At 34.5% G+C, this 20,588-nt stretch overlaps 1 protein-coding gene across 1 annotated transcript; it reads right to left on the bottom strand.

Moving 5' to 3' along the window:
* Positions 1 to 4,815: 4,815 nt before the first annotated feature.
* LOC147401283 (transcription factor MYB106-like) lies at positions 4,816 to 7,157 on the bottom strand. The gene is made up of 3 exons (XM_086442495.1): positions 6,907 to 7,157; positions 6,673 to 6,802; positions 4,816 to 5,779 (listed from the first exon to the last, which is right to left on the bottom strand). The coding sequence occupies exons 1-3, from the start codon at positions 7,037 to 7,039 to the stop codon at positions 4,921 to 4,923; spliced, it is 1,122 nt and encodes a 373-aa protein (XP_086298621.1). The 5' UTR covers positions 7,040 to 7,157; the 3' UTR covers positions 4,816 to 4,920.
* Positions 7,158 to 20,588: the final 13,431 nt, after the last annotated feature.

Genomic DNA, 20,588 nt, shown 5'->3' with positions numbered 1-20,588 from the left:
CCAAGATCCAAACGTATCGTCCAAGTTAATTCGGTATTGGAGCTGAACAAGACTAACGTACAAAGTCATTTTTTGACCGAGATTTAGGATTCGCGTTCAATTTTTTAATTTATCTCACGAGACGTCTTAAACGTATCAAAAAATTCATCCGAAACAACTCGATATTAGAGCTGAACGAGACAAGACGTGATACCAAATTTAAAAACCATGATGTGAAGTTGGACCACTCATGATGAAACCCAAGGATCAAAGTCAATGCTGACTCCACCAATACAAGATTGAAGTTATTTGACCATGGAGATGTTTAACGATGATGGTGGGGCTGGGCACGCATGCGTACTGCTCACTGTTACAGCTAGACATTATTATACTTACTTATGTGTGGTGGCTCCATTGCCAACCACGCACACTATTTTACGGCTTTAATTTCCATGTCGACACAGGGAGGTTTATGAGCCATCCACGTCAATCATTATTTAATCAAAATGTCAACGATTCAATGGTCAACTAGCCAACCACATTATCTACATTTGATCATCTTTGCAATCTCTCATCAACTAAGGTACACTTTAGTTTACAAAAAAAAAAAATAGAAGTGGCCATTCGATTCTTCTTTAAATATATAACTAGAAAGTGGCATGTGTAAGCCCACATATAGTAAAGGGTTTATTTGTAATTTAAAATATTGAAATAAAAGATTTTTTTTTATTTAATTTACATAGTGAAAAAGATATTTATTTTTAAAATTTTAAAACTAAACAATCTAAGTAGTACTTTGCAATTTAATAGTGAAAAAGATTTCTTGATTTTTTATCAAAATAATCTTGATTATGTTAAGTTTTAAAAATAATGATAACCTGACTCCCTCTCTGACATACTCCCTATCTAATGTCTTGATGTGGCATGTGAGTAGAATCATAGATTTTCTCGGGATACATAATTACAAAATTCCTATAAATATATGCAATTGTGTATCTCGAGAAAAATCTATGATTTTATGTAGATGCCACGTCAAGAAAAATGAGAGGGGGAGTTAGAAAATCATGACTCTAAGTTTAAATATAAAAGTAGGCATTTATGACCACACAAATTTTGGTGTGGAACAACTTCTACTTCGCTTTCTCTCATTATAAAAGTAAAGATAATTGACAATATATCCAACTAAAAATATGTTAAAGTAACTTGAAATAACAGTAGAAGTTATAATTATTGGCTAGAAAATCACTCGAGGTAACATTGATTGTATTAAAAAACCATCAGTGCTTTTTCTTTAGATACAAGTGATACACTTAAGGACAATTGATGATTCTCTCCACACTCGAGTGTTATTATGAATCATTGTAATAAGGCTTTTGACAAAAACACTTAACGTTGAAGTTGACGTCAAGCCTTTAAAAGTTTCCACGTCAATTTGTAGTGCCATTTAGATTATATATATATAGAGTAGCATTCAAGAGCAAACTTTTTAGCAAATTTTTTGGCAAAATATTTTTCAAAACATGGGTTAGAGGTTTTGGAATGGGCTGATTTTTTGTGAGGATGATCTCTACAGCGAGTAGATCATCCTCACCAAAAATCAGCCCATTCCAAAACTTCTAACCCATGTTTACCAGCTGAAAAATCGTGGACCGTCCATTTTTTGTAAATTGTTTTTGATGGGGTTAGAAGTTTTGGAATGGGCTGATTTTTGGTGATGATGATCTCCTCACCGTAGAGATCATCATCACCAAAAATCAGCCCATTCCAAAACCTCTAACTCATGTTTTGAAAGATGTTTTGCCAAAAAATTTGCTAAAAAGTTGGCCATTGAACGCCCCCCATATATATATATATATAAACTTGAGAGAGAAAGAGAGAGAGAGAGAAAAATCTTGAGTATTTCAAGAGAAACATATCATCAGTTTGAAATATTAGGATATCTCAAATATTTAGAAAAATTTAAGAAAAAGGGTGGCAACAAGGTTAAAGAGGGTACGTGATCAATTTAAAAACATAGACAAGATATTTCAAATATTTTTTTTAAAGAGTGAAGAATTTCTATATCATCCAAAAACTTGAGGATGGGCAACATGAGCATGTCATGAACTTGAAATCACTGATGTATCTTAAAAAAACAACCAAAATGATAGGTGGTACGTAAATCAAACAAAGTTGAGGGACATAGGGATGGAGTTGCACTCTATCCCTTCTTATTTATGCCCCTAATTAAGAATAAAGACTCGTTAAAATTTTGGGTTCTTGTCAGTGTATATTTTGATATTAGCAAATAAAAATTATTATTTTAACTTATATATATATATATATGCTAATTACAGTATTTAATCATTTATTTAAAATCTTTCATCCTATATTACCAACATGTATTTTTGTTCCCATCTTTTCTTGTGTTGTACATTTTGTATCCAACAAAGTAGGAAATAGAAAAAGTCTATTTTTTTTTTTGTAACTAGAGAGAGAAAGAGGAGGGGCAATTCTATAGGCAGAACTTGAGACGTGTGGTACACTTCATGAACACATCTTTTTCTTTTCAAGAATTGTAATCTGTGAGTTTTTGGGCTTCTTTAATACTTGTGATGTGATGTCACCACCATGTGTGCCACTAACTGATGGATATTGGGCGTTAAATTCGTGGGCCCACCTCTTGATTGGTGATGGATGAGAGATAGTACCAATTGGATTTAGTCCACTAAATACAGTACATTGGGTTAGGTTTCCGTGAAAGACGCGCATGCTTAATCAAGATCGTAATTGCTATTGAACTACAGAAGCTTTGGCGTAGGTTAGCAAGTCATGTCCCCACGAACAAGCTGGTAGCGTAGGTTAGCAAGCAACCCTTTATTTTCCTGACCGGCTGACCCTATTCACATAAAACGGGTTAAGATCAAAAGTGATGTTCTTGGAATATAGAATAGAGTATTAATTGAACAAAATACAATAGAGTTGTTAAGTCAGATATCGCTGCGGCCATCGATGGATGACTCGAAATCTGATATGATAATTTCAAATTTGGATCAACAATTTAGATCACGATAAAGATTTGATTTGATAAGATTCAGATTTGATATTTTATTGAATCGAATATAAATTGAACATACCCTAATTCATAAGGATTCGATCTCATAAAATGTTAGAAATTAATAAATTACAAATATTGAGATCAAAGCCCGATCTCTAATCGAGTTATGTCCTATCCCAACTTGATTTGATTGTCATTGGATCGGGTTTGGAACTTAATATTGAGATTGATAAAAACCTAATTTGATACTTATCAGGTTAGTCCTAAATCTGATCCGTTTCAATCCTTATCAGATTGGTACCAAATCGATCTTGATCTTATCCTTATCTATTGATAACCCTAGATATGGTGCACTTGAACTGAGATTAATTATAACCTTCAAAAATCACAGGACTTCAATAATTTGAAATTAATTAATGAAAGATCAATCTAAAATAATTTTTTTTTCCATAGCGAGATTGAGAGCTTAAAAAATATTACGTAAATAATTAACTTTACAAAGTCTACAAACTAAAAGAGAGATAAATACAATTAAATAGACTTGATATACACGTTTTCTCTTCTTCAAATGGTATGACAAAGGTTAGAGTACCGTTACTAAGAAGCTGCTCTCCCGCATAGTAAGTCACAAATTGGAAGAATTTGCACCTACTTTAAATTTTTGGGGACATGCGAGAACTAATAATAGATCTCGTCGTTAATGTGAACTTAATTTTGAGTAAATGAAAATGTTTTAAAAAATTTCAAAACAATAACAAATTTCGTCTCAAGATACATATGATCATAGCTCAGGTAAAATGAACCAAGTTTAGGATTGAGTACGAGATGCTAGTGGAGTGTGATGTCGAAGTTGGACTTGGAGACAAATTTTGCATGTCTCATAGATAGATTCGGGATGCGCCAACCCTTTGGTGGTACACAAATTAAGCTCATAATGATTTTCGTCATTGTAGGTTACAAGTGGGATTTGTCACTCGTGAGTGTTTTTTCAAGTGCAACCCTAACCTTCGAGAGTTGAGACTCAAGACCTCTTGGATCAATAATTAAGTAAATGACTATTCAAAAATAATTAATTTTTTATTCATATAAAATCTCTTATCTTGCTAACGTGTGCCTTTAGGGCATACGTCAAAGTGCAATAAATACACTATGAAAATTTGATTTTGTATGTAAATGTTGTTATTTATTATTAATTTTTTGGGTTCAAAATATTCTCATATTCCAATTTATGTATTTATTGCACTTCAACGTGTGAGATAAGAGCCACGATTTTCTAACTCGAGTATTTTCACTTAATTTGACGTGGCAAGGGTACAAAATTGTTGATCGGTTTTTTTTTTAGATGCTTCAGGATACTCAAGAAATCGATCGATGGTTCTATGCCTTTGTCACGTCAGACCATGTGAAAATACGAATTAGAAAATCATTAGGCTATGATTAAATCGAATTGTCATGGTAACAGATTTTGGATATTTTGTTTTAGAAACCGAACTGATTTCATACCTAAGAATTGAATTGCTCTCAAGTCAGAGAAATAAATTCGAGAGAGGAATCAAAATGAAAAGAATGTGACAGGAAACTAACAGCAGTAAAGACGGTTCATAAATGCACCTCACCTTCAGATAAGTCCACATATATACGCAATAATAGTTATTTCTAAATTAACAAATGCTCCAAAGTTAACTATTTAATACAAAGAAGCCCTTAAATCGATACCTAATTTATTTCCCAACCCACTACTTACAATTTTGTTTCTTTCTTGCTTTTTTTTTTTTTTTTTAACTTCCCGTAACCCCCCCCCCCAAAAAAAAAAAAAAAAGCAAGCCAAGACAGTTATTACTGAGTCAACTCGGACGAGTTTTTGCGATTTTTTGAACTCTAACCGAGTTATGAGCAGGTCAAATCTAGAAAACTGGTGAATCGGATGGAGAAGAATTCACCAAATTCAGAACACTGTTCCAGTAATTTTTATTCCCATAATCATCCGAATCGGTTCGGTCAGCATTGTCAGAGTTGCCCCGATCAAAGGATGAATCCGGGTCGTTCAAATTCTCTAGAATAAGATCATTGAACCCATCGAGGAAATTCGTCATGGGCATAAATTTGGGTCGGGTTTTCTGAGATTCTGAGGTCCATGGATCTTCTTCCATGGAAAATATAATGTCATGGTGGTCTCTACTAAATGTCACACATTCTTCTTTAACTAGTCCATCTTCACAAGTACTTGAATTTCCCATGATTTGGATCGAATGGGTTGGATTCTCACAGAATCCAATACCCGGTAATTGAATTGAGTTCTTACAGAAGCTCAAGGTAGACGTTGGTGACTCAAGATCGTTGTCGCCCGCCCCGGAAACATCACATTTTGTAGACTTTGACAAGATTCCTTGCCAAGCTTTTAGCACATCAAAGGAGGGTGGTTGCATTGTAGAAGCATTAGTTTTGTTCACCTGCTTATCCGAACCCGAACCCGAATCCAAACCCAACGTGCCAATATGAGGTTGGATCGAAGAGGACCGCAGTTTTGACTCCTTGACCAATCTGGCTTCAGCTTCGAGCCGGGCACTCTCCCACTGAGCCATGTGGCTAAGGTTAGTGTCGTTCTTCGATTGACCATTGGCCAAGCTTAGGGCATTGTTTTTGGGTTTGTGGGTCACCGGGTCGATACCCATCTTGGCCAACCGTTTCTTAAGATGAGTGTTCCAAAAGTTCTTGATCTCATTATCTGTTCTCATGGGCATGTGTGTAGCTATTGCTGACCATCTGAAGAAAATAAACCCCAAAACCCATCAACAATACAAGTATTTTCATTCCAAATAAAGAAAAAAAAAAAACAGGGGAAAAACAGAGAAATTAATTTATATTCAAGATCCAAATAATCTTAGATAAGCCTATTTTAAAGTTTGAGTGATCCAAGTAAATTATTCGCTTAGAACGAGCGATTGGATCTTGTAATCATGGAAAATTAGAAAGACCCATCTTTGAATTTCAGCTAAAACTCTTTTTTTTTCTCCAATAACTTGAGTAATTAAGACATACGTAACTATTTACATCAAACCTTAAATTACACTAAATGCAATTGATAGGAAGTCCATTAGTAACAAAGGTCATGAAAATGTATGGTGGGTGGGCTGTGATAGATAAGTTAACCAAATTTGGAATGGCCACACCAATCAAGAAGCAAGATAAAACCCACATTAACATGACGATCAACATTACAATATGAATCTTATAGTAGAGAAATCGATCCAAGAAAATATAAGAATAAGATGTAATTACACACAAAAACACAAAGATTTTTACGTGATTCCCTCAAGATAGAGATATATCCAAGTATCACACTGATCCCACTATAAAGAGAAAATTCTTAATTACAGATTCTACCCTTTCACCAAAATAGAAATATATACTCTTTGTGCGAGCTTTATGCTCTCCCATTACAAAGAGCTTGTCATGTTGGTAGTTAATATTAATTTTAAGGGATTTTCATTAATAAATAGTTCTAGTAAAACAAAAGATATATTATCTTAAGCGACGAAACAAGAAAAAATAAAACTATATAGAGAATGTTGCGAATTACGAATAATTAAAAGACAAATCAAGCACAAATTAGATATTCTTGGAAGAAAAATACATTAAGGATAATTTTTAATAACCTGTTGCCTAGAAGGGCATGGAGTTGAATTATTGTCTGTTCTTCCTGTAAACTGAATTTCCCTCTCTTAATATCAGGTCTAAGGTAATTAGTCCACCTTAGTCTGCAACTCTTCCCACATCTTTGTAGGCCTATAAACAATAACAAACTTCTAACATTAGTTAAATATAAAAAAATAAAAATAAAAAACAGGAAATTCACTCATAATTCATGATAAATTATTGGCAAAATTTACCGGCTTTAGCTGGCAAAGCTCTCCAACTTCCATGTCCATGTTCTTCAATGTAAGCTAAGAGCTTGTGATCTTCTTCTGGTGTCCATGGGCCTTTCTTCAAGCCCACCTTTTCACAACATGGTGATCTACCCATTTTGATTTTGGAGTGAAACCAAGAGGAGGGTCTTTGGTGAAAAGTTTTTATAAGAGCTAAAGATTGGAAGAAGTGATGGGAGGAGAGAAGAGGGGGAGACAGAGAAAGTGAGGGAAGATTGAGAGAGATAGAGTGATAAATAGAGAGATGAGCAGTGAAATTTTTTTTAATTTTTTACTACAATTGATGATATAGTAAGAAGTTGATTTTCAAATCAAAGTATGTTCATTAAGGGTGTTTTAAAAACACCCCTGTAACATTGGTGATATTAGGTTTACCCCCTTGTAAAATGCAATTGATTGTAAGTTAAAGTTATTTTTTCTCGATCATTTAACGGTGGAATTTTGATATTTTCCAAATTTTGATTTAGTAATTTAAGTATTTAAAGAGTATTTAAAAAAAAAAATCAAAATTTCACCTTTAAATTATAAAAAAATAAAAAATGCGACATTCACTTACGATTACTAGGGAAAAGTTTAATCTTGCATTTTACAAAAGGGTAAATCTAATATTACCAATTTTATAAGGAGTGATTCTAAAATATCCTACCATTAAAGAGAGTTCTATTATCACACCAACTTTTACTAAAAGCACCCCAAGATGTGCGTTACTTTTATGCATATGAACGGGGTACTGTTAACAAAATCTGGTGTGTCAATAGAATCTCTGTTTTAAATGAGGGAGGCCTTTACTTTGGCAGACACACTCTTCACAAATTTTGAAGGGTTTTTGTCTTACTCTCAGGGTCGGTTTTCTGCTCACACTGCTGGCAGACTCCTCAGTGCTTGCCACGTCAAGCATACGAGGGTAATTTTGTAACTAAAAAGTAACTCCAGCGAGACGCTTTTATAAATTTGGAATTCCATTTAATACACGTGAGTACATGTGATCAGTGAATCCCAGATTTCTGTGGGCCCAACGGGCAAATTTTTTTTCCGTAGTTTCATGATACATATGAAATATTGTACATACCTTCCAAGATCCAAGAGATTTGGAAATTGGAATCATCTCCTTTGACTCTTGACTTTGAAATGGTGCTCCTTTGATTATCACTTATATTTGGACTTAATTTCACCTATTGCTAAGATGAAAGAAAAATTAGAGACTTGTCTTCTTAAGTTCTAATGGATGTATTTTTCTACGGATTTTGTTTAACATTTACTCTCCAAAATTATTTTTTTGACCAAAAATACCCCCATGCTTGTTCCCAAGGCGTATTTTATGCACTTTAATGTGTGCCCTTAGGGCATGTGTTAACAAGACCTTTTTTTTACATTATTCACAAGAAAATCTTTTCATCTCAATCATTCATTAGGTATGACCTACCAAAAAAAAAAAAAAAAAAGTCAAAAAAAAAAAAAGAAAAAGAAAAAGAAAAAGGTTTGTTTGCTAAGATGGAAGGAAATAAGAAATTTCCTATGAATTAATACCAATTTCTTATGATATATTTTTAAAGAAAATCCTTTAGAAAATATTTCCATCTAAACCTAGCGTTAGACATTGTATAGTGAGTTTGATCGCATGAAAAGTCATTTTCTATTGAATTTGAAATACATGGAAAAACTGAAGTGAAAAATAAGTAGGGTGATAAAATCAAATTCTATTATTTAATTGAATTTAGAAAATATCAAGAAAAAAATCACAGAAGAACGAAGAGAGAGAGAGACAGACAGAGACAGAACAAGAGTGGGGCAGAGGGAGAGGATAGGGGAGGTGGTAATGATGTAGAGAGAGTCTGTGTGGCCAGAGTCAACATTGACAACTAAGATGATGATGGCGATCATGGTTGTGGCAATGGCGGCGGGGAAGAAGAAGAAGGGATGAGGGTTTTAAATTGAGGGTGGATTTCATATTCTCATGTGGATAGATGGGAAAAGAAAATCCAATTTTTATTGGATTTTTAGAAGATGATGGAAATCATTTTCCATTGCAAAAAACCAATATCACACGTGAAAAATGTGATTTTCCACCTTGATTTTTGTACATGTGGCATCATGTTATTGGGTCATCAACTTAGCATGATTTTTTGTTAACGTAAAATCCAAATTCCACTAACAAGATCTAGGTTGACTAGAGTAGAGAACGGAGAAAGGAATTTCAAAACAATTTCAATGGTTTTGTTTTAAAGATGGTTGTATCCTTCTTTTGAATAAAAGATGTGTGCTTGGTTATATTTAATATTAGTCTTGTAGATACCCCAATTTTCTCGAATGAAGTCTGAATGCTCATTGAAATTCAGTAAAGAGGGTGAACTCAAAAGAATTTCAATCGATCAAGTGGAACCCACTCTAAATATAACCAAAAGATTTAAGTTTTTTAAAGTTTAAGCTTGGCTTTTAGTGACCAACAACCAAGCTTACCCATACCTTGGTTGTTAGTCACCTAATGGCAGTCATTCCTTATGTTGGCTTTTACTCACCTAACATACATGCTATCGCTTGCCTTTACTAAACTAATGTTTATGCTAAAATTTCTTTGGCTTCACTTACCTAAGGCCAAGTTCAGTTAGATAGTTGTGCTTGAATGAGTGCACTTAAGTGCTCAAGTTTTGCTTAAGGAAATTACTTCCTAAATCATTCTCTTAATTCTTTATTCCTCAAGAAAATCTCATCATTTTTCTATTTTGCTCATGTATTAAGTCTTTTCTAATTTTCAATTTTTTTTTTTTCAGGAAATATCCAAGTATTCCAATCTTGACTATTAGTCTCATTTGATCTCCACAAAGAGTCACTTACACTTCTATTCCCAATTTGTTGAGACTCAATTAGGGAAACTGACCTTGTAGCCCATTGTTCTCATCCTTAATTCAAGGCCTACTCTATTAAATTCTTTGCAAATTGACTAAAATCAAAGACCCTCGACCTTTTTTTTTCCACCCACAAGAAGTTTTTAAAATCTTAAGGTCTTTTACATTTCTACCCTCAATTTGTTAGGAGTCTAGGTGTAAAATCCCGAATTTTCAATTCGTATCTCGAGGAAAAATAAATAGTGGAATTTTAAGAAAATCTTAAAAGTGGGACTTAGGGGTAAAATTTTATGATGTTTATGATCATTTTTAATGGAATATAACCTCACCATTAGATTCGAAATGATCGAAAAACATAGTTTAGCCTGTAAGCACGCTCAAGTGCGAGTCCGAATAGAAAAGTAACAAAATCCTCGATTATCGGGTCAGACCAGGCTAAAATAGTGACTTTTTGTTAGATGAAGAATTAGTAAGATTCGATTATACCATTCGGTTCGTAACAAAAAATTATTCTATATAGACTATTTATTTATCATTTTTGGAAACCAGAAAGTCGAATTATCGTCAAAAACGAAAACGACATCAAGTTTAGGGGTCACATCAGGCCAAAAGTGTAAATTTTTGATAGAGATATAATTTGTAGAAATTGACTATACCATTAGATCCGAAACGAAAAATTAGACGAAATAGAGTATTCATTTGTCAGTTTTGGAATCCGGATGATCAAATTATCGTCAATCAAAATAATTGATAGAATACCGAATTTGTCCCAAATTTTATATAAATAATATTTTAATTTTTTTTTGTATGTCATCTTCCCCAACTCGTCAATACAGCCGCGCGATAAATAAACGAAAAAAAATTCATTTTTTTTTCCTCTGATCTTCTACGTTAGATCCTTCGCAAACGGCTCGTCGTCGACGATCGTCGTAGAAGGAAAAAAGATCCGTAGCCTCGACATCTATAAAACCCACCCAACCTTTTTTCGTTTCACTTTCTACTTCACCCGATATCGTCAAAAATCAACCGTATTTGTATACGAAAATTTCGAAACTTTGACCTCGGATTTCGTCCGTTTCGGGTCAAACCGTCTTCCGACGCATAAGAGAGAAATGTCCGCAGCCTCATTCTCTACATAACCCACCCAAATTTCTTCCGTTTTCTCATCTTTTTCACCCCGTATAGTCAAAAATAAGCCGTATTTTTATACAGAGATTTCGTAACTTCAACCTCGGTTTTCATCTATTTCGGGGTCAAACCGTCTTTCGCCGTAGAAGGGAGAAGAGACGAGCACATCGAGATCTTCGAAACCATCAGGCCAGTTTTGAAAATCAACCGCTTCGAAGTTCGATTTGTCTCGATTTTCACCCGCGTTCATCTCGATTTCTGTGCACATGCTTCAATTCCGTTGCCTAGTGATTGTAAGGAACTTTCAATTTCTATTAGTAATCGTAGATTGTGAAAATTGCATTTAAGATTTTATCGGAAAAATTTCGATGTATTTCCAAAATATAAAATTCTTTTGTTCTTTAAAAATTCACGTTAGAAATTGCATGTTTGATATGTTTAATTGTATTTTTAACAAATTATACGTGGGTAGGTTATTTTAACGGGTTATTTCCATCAATTGGGTCTTGTGCACTGATCGGACCCTGTTTTGATAAAAAAAATTGGTATTTTTTTAATATTATTGATAAAAATAAATTCTTCAGTTGGAAAATGTGATTTAATATTCAATGAACTCATATTGAGTTGATGAATATCAGAAAATGGATATTTTATTGAAGAGATTGAAAACTGTAAAAATCGAAAAAAGAGAAAAAGGGTATGAAACGGTAAAATGTCAGAGTCACACCCGAGGGGTGATGTCTGCATTTTACGTTGTTCTGTTGTGTGTAGGTTGGTGAACAGATATCCATGGATAATATTGTTGGTTGCATGTTTATTTAAATTTCTGTTAGCGCGAGGCGCTGTTTACGTTTCCGTTATGTTATTTATTTTAGGCCGGGTGGCCACACTTGCATGGTAGGAAACTTGATATCTATTCTCAACCTTGTATTGTTAATTTCTCTTTTTATTTTTAAATGAAAATAATATATATATGTAGCTATTTTGTGAGCTGTTAAAGAGTCTGTGAATGCCTGAAGGGATAGTGCGTCATATCATCCGGAGTGGTGTACTATCCTGGGATGTACGGTAGGGACCACCAAGCTCATACGTGGTATGGGACGCGTATGAGAGTGGAGTCACAACTGGAATCCGGGTTATTCCTCTCTATCTTTACTAGTGAACTTGTTATGTAAAGGTGGTCGTATACGAATGGTTTGTATATTTGGGAATCACATGCACACTTGATAGGTATAGACGAAGATAATTAGTCAGTGATCACTAACAATCTATAGTAGTCGAACGTTCTGACACATCGAAAAGAGACCCATTGCTTACGGTCACGTCAAACGGTCAGCCTAAGCCGGATAAATGGTCAACCAAACATGGTAAGTGCAGCGACCGGCCACAAAATCAGGAATAAAAAGTCAGAGAGAAATTGTAATATCATGTCCCGACTGGGAGCGATCTAGTCATGAATCCCAACACTCTAATTCCAATACTCCACCATTGTGTATTATGTATTTGTTGTTTTACTTTGATATATAAAATGAAATGCATGTTTAATGTTTCCATTTGATCAATTAGATTTGTACATAAAGAAAATGGTATAGTGAGTACTGTTGATTGATGTAATGTCAGTTTTAAAATGTTTAGTTGCTCATCCCTGACTATATGTACTAATTAATCGTAGTTTATTATGTAAAACTTTGATTATTTTAAAATGATTCAGTATGCTTATTTGTTCATGCTAGGAGGGGTTATTGGCAGAAATTGTTTGTTTCCCTATTGGGTAACCATTGTTACTCAACCTTTCCTTCTCTATTTTTTAGTTTCAGATTCAGAGCTTGGCGAGGCAAGTATAGAGTACGAATGAGGATCATCTGGTTGGTCAGATAGACAACCAGAGTTTGTCACTTGGTAAGTACTAGGGCTATACCCCCTAGTGGTGTCAATTCCCCCAGGTAGTTTTATGGATTTTGTCTTGAGTGTGAGGATTTCTGTTACAGTGAGAAATTTTGTATAATCCTGTATATAATTTTTCTTCTTCCGCACTCTGATCTATCGGACATTATTAAACGTATATAGGCTTCCGCAAGTATTATATTTTGTTTGTTATATGCAGGATTGTATGTCGTTTATCAGGTACAGGTTGAATCGCCTTAGAATGCTAACATAAACAGAGGAGACCATGCCGAAATTTCGAGGTGCCACCTCGTACCTTGAAATCTGACATGGGGATTTGTGTTAGCGTTCGGCGGGGCGCCACAGATGGTATCAGAGTATAGCATTAGATCCGTATGGGATACAGATCTGTTATGTTTTGAAAAGTTAGCTGATACCACAGATAATAGAATGATAATCATAGAGTGTCACTAGAAATTAGGTATCCAAGCTTATTAGTAGTTCCGTATTGGAATTACGAGTTCTTCCGTGTCTAGAAGTCTATAGAACCTAGTAAGCCTCAGATAGGATTCTAGGTCTGTTCTATTAGTAATGGAAATTGAGTCCATTACTAAGTTCCAAGCTATGGTAGCAATTCATAGTTACGTAAAAGCGATTTTGACCTTATTCTGATAAGTTTCTTGTTACGGATAAACACAAGCGAGAGAAGTGGATGAGGTAGAGGCCAAAAGGCCACAGAGACAAGATAGGTTCTGGATTAGACATTTGACCTGATATCACAAGTAATATCATTCATCGGATAGGTAGCTGAGTCTCATGACAAGTTTAGAGAAGAAATATGAATAATACAACCATCACCACCTCGAAATCAAATGGAAAGAAGGCAATTAGTATGTAATAAGAGACAAACAATTACGAAACTAGCAAATTCATAGGAAAAATAACCATACATGGTGAACGAGATGATAGACATGCATACTCGGTGAATGGAAGAATTTTATAAGAAACAACAACATATACTACTAAATCAGTCGAAAGAAAGAGTTATAATATATTACGAATGTGGCAAATTGAGACATAAAGGAGAGTAATGTTCGGGTCAACGTTAGTTGATTAAGGATGTGTGGCTCTGAAAGATGCTAGACAAACCAATGTATGAGACAATAAGACCACCATATTTTAATAAAGTTGATAACGTATTCATGCCATCCCGAACAGATAAGATTAGCGATCGGAAGTAAGAGATGGTACAAGACTTACCACAATTGTAAGACACACCACTAAATCCAATAAATGAGGAAGCGCTGGACTTCTTCGCAAAAGAGAAATATTATTCCACCTTAGAGACCATTACCACAAGGTCATGCCTTTGAAGAATAAGAGAATTCCTCAGTCCAAAGGACATGTAAATCCAAGGATGTGGTAGTAGAATTTTCAACGATTACGTCTATCAAGATTTGAGGACTTTTCTGATCCGATTGAGGTCAATAAGTGGTTTTGAAGATCTGAAAGATTTTGAGTGCCATATAGTGCCCTAGAGATCAGTGGCTGACGGTGACTAAATTCCAGTTGGACGAGGATGCTAGTCATTAGTAATGTTTTGAAAGGAATAAATTGGGAGATGGATCACTTAAGTGGGTAAACTTCATAAAGATATTTTTTGATAGATTTATATCTAAAACTGTTCGAGTAATCAAGCACAAGGAATTTTTGAGATTAGTGCAGGATTATCTATCAATTACAGAGACTAAGATATGATGTTTATTAGGTTGTCATGATATGCGGTTGAGCTTATCCTGACAGATTTGCAGAAGGTCCGTAGATTCTTTAGAAGACTATAACCCTACCTAAGGGCCAAGAGATCGATGATTGAGACTACCAATTATAGAGATACGATAAATCGAGCTAAAAGGATAAAACGAGAGAAGATAAAGTTTCAGACCTCCAAGGGGCAAATGAGTTGACCTTAGATTTCTTTTCTTCCTAGATCATATTCGGCCAAGAGGCCGATGTATTCGAGGCTAATCTTCTTCGGATCAGTGTATCCACAATATAGAACTCCTCCACTATCAAGTTGTAGAGTTCCCCAATCACCGAGTTATAGAGCAGTTGGAGCTCTAATGATGCCAACAAGGCCAAAGGAATCAACAAGGTAGGTTCAGAGCCTACAAACCCCAATCTACCAACTGCCTACTCCACAGAGATCTACGAAGATAAAATCACTGACATTGTTACGCGTGTGGTCAGGTGGAACATATTAGGAAATAATGCCCTCTATCACAGTCGCGAGCAAGGAATGTGACCCAGGAGAAAGTACCTGTCTCCAACGAAGTTTTGGAAGGTACAATTTCTAATTATAATGTTAGAACGTGGAGTTTTACTCAATATTGGTTCCTCTAGATTATATAATTCTGTGAAGAGTTTGCACACTTGCTAGAGCTAGAAACCACTGACACAAGTCAAGTAATGAAATTATTTATACCATCTGGAGGCCTTGCGAAGAAAGAATAAAATTTTTGGAAGATCATTTAAGAACTTGCAAAATAGGTATTAGAATAATTGTAAAGTGTGAAAAGACAAGTGATGCTAAATTGGTACGCTTGTCTTTATATCAATAGTCTAGTTAATTACTCGTATATTACGCTAGTAGATAAGCAGATCTTTCTTGTATATCCTTCATGTCAAGAGCTACTTCCTCGAATATCAACGCAGGGAGTCATGTATCTTTCTTTTTTATTGAAGATGGCTTAACTTTGGGAGGCCTAACGACTAAACTATTAGATAAAACAGCTCTTGCTTTACGAATTCTTGAATCGATTCTCCTCCTTTAAAAAGATAGATCATCTTTTTTCCTTTTATCTTTCTATCCTCGGTGTCGGTTCTAACTCTTGTTTTGCCTTCTCCTGTCACGATTGCCTTCCAGTAGAAGAATCATTATTATCGATCTCGTTACGTGATCAATGTTTTCTACAGACAAGCGCTCACTTCAAGACTTCGATCGTGGTTCTTTTTCACTCCTTGAAACGAAAGCGTTATAAGTAAAGATTATGATTCCGTAGAAGCAGCGGCTACCACCTACCTGTGCCCACATCCATCCTAAAGAGATTTAGTAGAGTATAAGTTAGGAGGTGGGTCGATGTAAAATGTGAGAAAGAATAATCTTGTGACAATGTTGCATTAATGATTACTTAATGAAATTGTGAGAAAATAAATGTATGATTTATCCCCTCGAGTAAGATTTTAAATTATAAAGGTTATGATAGAGATTTTGAGGAAATATCGCAATAAGTAGAAAATGTAATATTGAATTAAATATAAAGATAATGGTGTGTTTGCGGTAAGACTATGCATTGAGGAGTAATATTCATAGTAATTATGAGTAAAATATAATAGACGGTGTAATTGGTGAGAGAAGTAAAGATAAAGAATAGAGAAGATGTGAAAAGATTGTTGTTGATAGACATTGGTGGGGAAGTGATACAAGGTAAATTGATTGTTATCTTAGGGTTATACAAATAATGGATTAGTTGGAGTATGAGTTTGTAATAGAGTGATTAATTAATGAAAGTATTGGGTTGACGGAGTACGGGAGGCATAAGTCTACGAGTTATAAATGAGATTGACATGGGACTAAGAATAGATGGTAATTGAAAATAGGTGGTATTTATTATACATGTCGTGTTAGTGGAATAGTGACAAAACTCTATAAGGTATGATTTCAATTTCGAGGACGAAATTTTTATTAAGGAGGGAAGAATGTAAAATCCCGAATTTTCAATTCGTATCTCGAGGAAAAAATAAATAGTGAAATTTTAAGAAAATCTTGAAAGTGGGACTTAGGGGTAAAATTTTATGATGTTTATGATCATTTTTAATGGAATTTGACCTCACCATTAGATTCGAAATGATCGAAAAACATAGTTTAGCCTGTAAGAACGCTCAAGTGCGAGTCTGAATAGAAAAGTTGCAAAATCCTCGATTACCGGGTCGGACCAGGTTAAAATAGTGACTTTTTGTTAGATGAAGAATTAGTAAGATTCGATTATACCATTAGGTTCGTAACGAAAAATTATTGTATATAGACTATTTATTTATCATTTTTGGAGACTAGAAAGTCGAATTATCGTCAAAAACGAAAACGACATCAAATTTAAAAGTCACATCAGGTCAAAAGTGTAAACTTTTGATAGAGACATAATTTTTAGAAATTGACTATACCATTAGATCCGGAACGAAAAATTAGATGAAATAGAGTATTCATTTGTCAGTTTTGGAGTCCGGATGATCAAATTATCGTCGATCAAAACAATTGACAGAATACCGAATTTATCCCAAATTTTATATAAATAATATTTTAATTTTTTTTTATATGTCATCTTCCCCAACTCGTCAATACAGCCGCGCGATAAATAAATGAAAAAAAATTCGTTTTTTTTTTTCCTCTGATCTTCTACGTCAGATCCTTCGCAAACGGCTCGTCGTCGACAATCAACCCAGAAGGGAAAAAGATCCGTAGCCTCGACATCTATAAAACCCACCGAACATTTTTTCGTTTCACTTTCTATTTCACCCGATATCGTCAAAAATCAACCGTATTTGTATACGAAAATTTCGTAACTTCGACCTCGATTTTCATCAGTTTCGGGGTCAAACCTTTTTTCGTCGTAGAAGGGAGAAGAGACGAGCACATCGAGATCTTCGAAACCATCAGGCCAGTTTTGAAAATCAGCTGCTTCGAAGTTCGATCTGTCTCGATTTCTGTCCGCGTTCGCCTCGATTTCTGTGCACATGCTTCAATTCCGTTGCCTAGTGATTGTAAGGAACTTTCAATTTCTATTAGTAATCGTAGATTGTGAAAATTACATTTAAGATTTTATCGGAAAAATTTCGATGTATTTCCAAAATATAAAATTCTTTTGTTCTTTAAAAATTCACGTTAGAAATTGCATGTTTGATATGTTTAATTGTATTTTTAACAAATTATACGTGGGTAGGTTATTTTAACGGGTTATTTCCATCAATTGGGTCTTGTGCACTGATCGGACCCTGTTTTGATAAAAAAAATTGGTATTTTTTTAATATTATTGATAAAAATAAATTCTTCAGTTGGAAAATGTGATTTAATATTCAATGAACTCATATTGAGTTGATGAATATCAGAAAATGGATATTTTATTGAAGAGATTGAAAACTGTAAAAATCGAAAAAAGAGAAAAAGGGTATGAAACGGTAAAATGTCAGAGTCACACCCGAGGGGTGATGTCTGCATTTTACGTTGTTCTGTTGTGTGTAGGTTGGTGAACAGATATCCATGGATAATATTGTTGGTTGCATGTTTATTTAAATTTCTGTTAGCGCGAGGCGCTGTTTACGTTTCCGTTATGTTATTTATTTTAGGCCGGGTGGCCACACTTGCATGGTAGGAAACTTGATATCTATTCTCAACCTTGTATTGTTAATTTCTCTTTTTATTTTTAAATGAAAATAATATATATATGTAGCTATTTTGTGAGCTGTTAAAGAGTCTGTGAATGCCTGAAGGGATAGTGCGTCATATCATCCGGAGTGGTGTACTATCCTGGGATGTACGGTAGGGACCACCAAGCTCATACGTGGTATGGGACGCGTATGAGAGTGGAGTCACAACTGGAATCCGGGTTATTCCTCTCTATCTTTACTAGTGAACTTGTTATGTAAAGGTGGTCGTATACGAATGGTTTGTATATTTGGGAATCACATGCACACTTGATAGGTATAGACGAAGATAATTAGTCAGTGATCACTAACAATCTATAGTAGTCGAACGTTCTGACACATCGAAAAGAGACCCATTGCTTACGGTCACGTCAAACGGTCAGCCTAAGCCGGATAAATGGTCAACCAAACGTGGTAAGTGCAGCGACCGGCCACAAAATCAGAAATTAAAAGTCAGAGGGAAATTGTAATATCATGTCCCGACTGGGAGCGATCCAGTCATGAATCCCAACACTCTAATTCCAATACTCCACCATTGTGTATTATGTATTTGTTGTTTTACTTTGATATATAAAATGAAATACATGTTTAATGTTTTCATTTGATCAATTAGATTTGTACATAAAGAAAATGGTATAGTGAGTACTGTTGATTGATGTAATGTCAGTTTTAAAATGTTTAGTTGCTTATCCCTGACTATATGTACTAATTAATCGTAGTTTATTATGTAAAACTTTGATTATTTTAAAATGATTTAGTATGCTTATTCGTTCATGCTAGGAGGGGTTATTGGTAGAAATTGTTTGTAGAACTATTGGGTAACCATTATTACTCAATCTTTCCTTCTCTATTGTTTAGTTTCAGATTCAGAGCTTGGCGAGGCAAGTATAGAGTACGAATGAGGATCATCTGGTTGGTCAGATAGACAACCAGAGTTTGTCACCTGGTGAGTACTAGGGCTATACCCCCTAGTGGTGTCAATTCCCCCAGGTAGTTTTATGGATTCTGTCTTGAGTGTGAGGATTTCTGTTACAGTGAGAAATTTTGTATAATCCTGTATATAATTTTTCTTCTTCCGGACTCTGATCTATCGGACATTATTAGACGTATATAGGCTTCCTCTAGTATTATATTTTGTTTGTTATATGCAGGATTGTATGTCGTTTATCAGGTACAGGTTGAATCGCCTTGGAATGCTAACATAAACAGATGAGACCATGCTGAAATTTTGAGGTGCCACCTCGTACCTCGAAATCTGACATGGGGATTTGTGTTAGCGTTCGGCGGGGCGCCACACTGGGTAGTACAATTATCTTAAATCCTAATTTTCTATTGCAAATTACATGTTATTGCTATTAGGTTCTCAAGAGATTGACCAAATTCAAGGAGATGTGACATTCGTATCCCTCAAGTAGAATTCTCTACAACTTCAAGTGTTTTGATACCTCTACCATTTGATGATCATGATTGGCAAAACTCAAGAACATGTTGATTGAGGGTATTTGAAGTCTTTTGTTGAGGTGTTCTTGTGAATATTTTAAAGTTAAGAAAATTGGATATTTATATTTCCAAACTTCCCATGAGCCTATAAATGATAATCCATTCAAAGCAAATGAAGGAGGCAAGTCTAAGATTCAAAATTATATCATTTTTTTCTTCTTGAAGCCTTTTAGTACCTTAAAACTCTGTCCAAGTTTTGACTCATACATTTTAGAAGCATAAACCAAGAGGAAGAAAAATAGAGAAGAAGAAAAGAAGACTAAGGTGGGGTGTAGACTTTTATTTTCTGTTTTTATATAATAATTCCCCTAAATCCCACACCTATCTTCTCCCATTATTTATTTTCTTGCAATAATGTAGTTGATTTACTTTCAATGACATGAAGAGGAGATAGTAAATTTTTACAATATGAAGCAATCTTCATTTTCTTCCATAACAAACTCTTTAAAGTAATTTAATTCCATAATAATTTATTTCAAGTTCTTTTAATTCTAAGTATTTTAAATTCCTAGACAATTTTTTCTTGTAAATGATTTAAGGATGAGAGAGTAAATCTTCACTGTGTAAAGTAATTTTTATTTTCTAAGTTCATTGAATAAGTTCCTCCATGGAACATAACATGCATACACTTTAGGACACACCACATTTATTTTATTGTAAAAGACTGAGTCAAAAGTGTAAATCTCTTTAGATTTATATTTAACACTCTAAGTCAACTAAAACAGTTCCAAGTGGACATAATTTCATGCATAAAATGAAGGTTCCCTCAAGGATATACTCCATCCATGGACATGTTCGTAGAATCTAACCAACAAA

This window comes from Akebia trifoliata, chromosome 5 (assembly GCF_017979445.1).
Source record: "Akebia trifoliata isolate Shusen 1 chromosome 5, ASM1797944v1, whole genome shotgun sequence".
NCBI classification, from domain to species: Eukaryota; Viridiplantae; Streptophyta; class Magnoliopsida; order Ranunculales; family Lardizabalaceae; genus Akebia; species Akebia trifoliata.
Note: the sequence above shows the minus strand (reverse complement) of the source record. Positions and strands in the feature narration are given on the sequence as shown.

Coding starts and splice junctions, on each gene's coding strand:
- LOC147401283 (XM_086442495.1), bottom strand. CDS start 7,039: ATGGGTAGATCACCATGTTGTGAAAAGGTGGGCTTGAAGAAAGGCCCA. Junction 6,803..6,906: donor AGCTTTGCCAGCTAAAGCCG/GTAAATTTTGCC, acceptor TATTGTTTATAG/GCCTACAAAGATGTGGGAAG. Junction 5,780..6,672: donor CATGCCCTTCTAGGCAACAG/GTTATTAAAAAT, acceptor TATTTTCTTCAG/ATGGTCAGCAATAGCTACAC.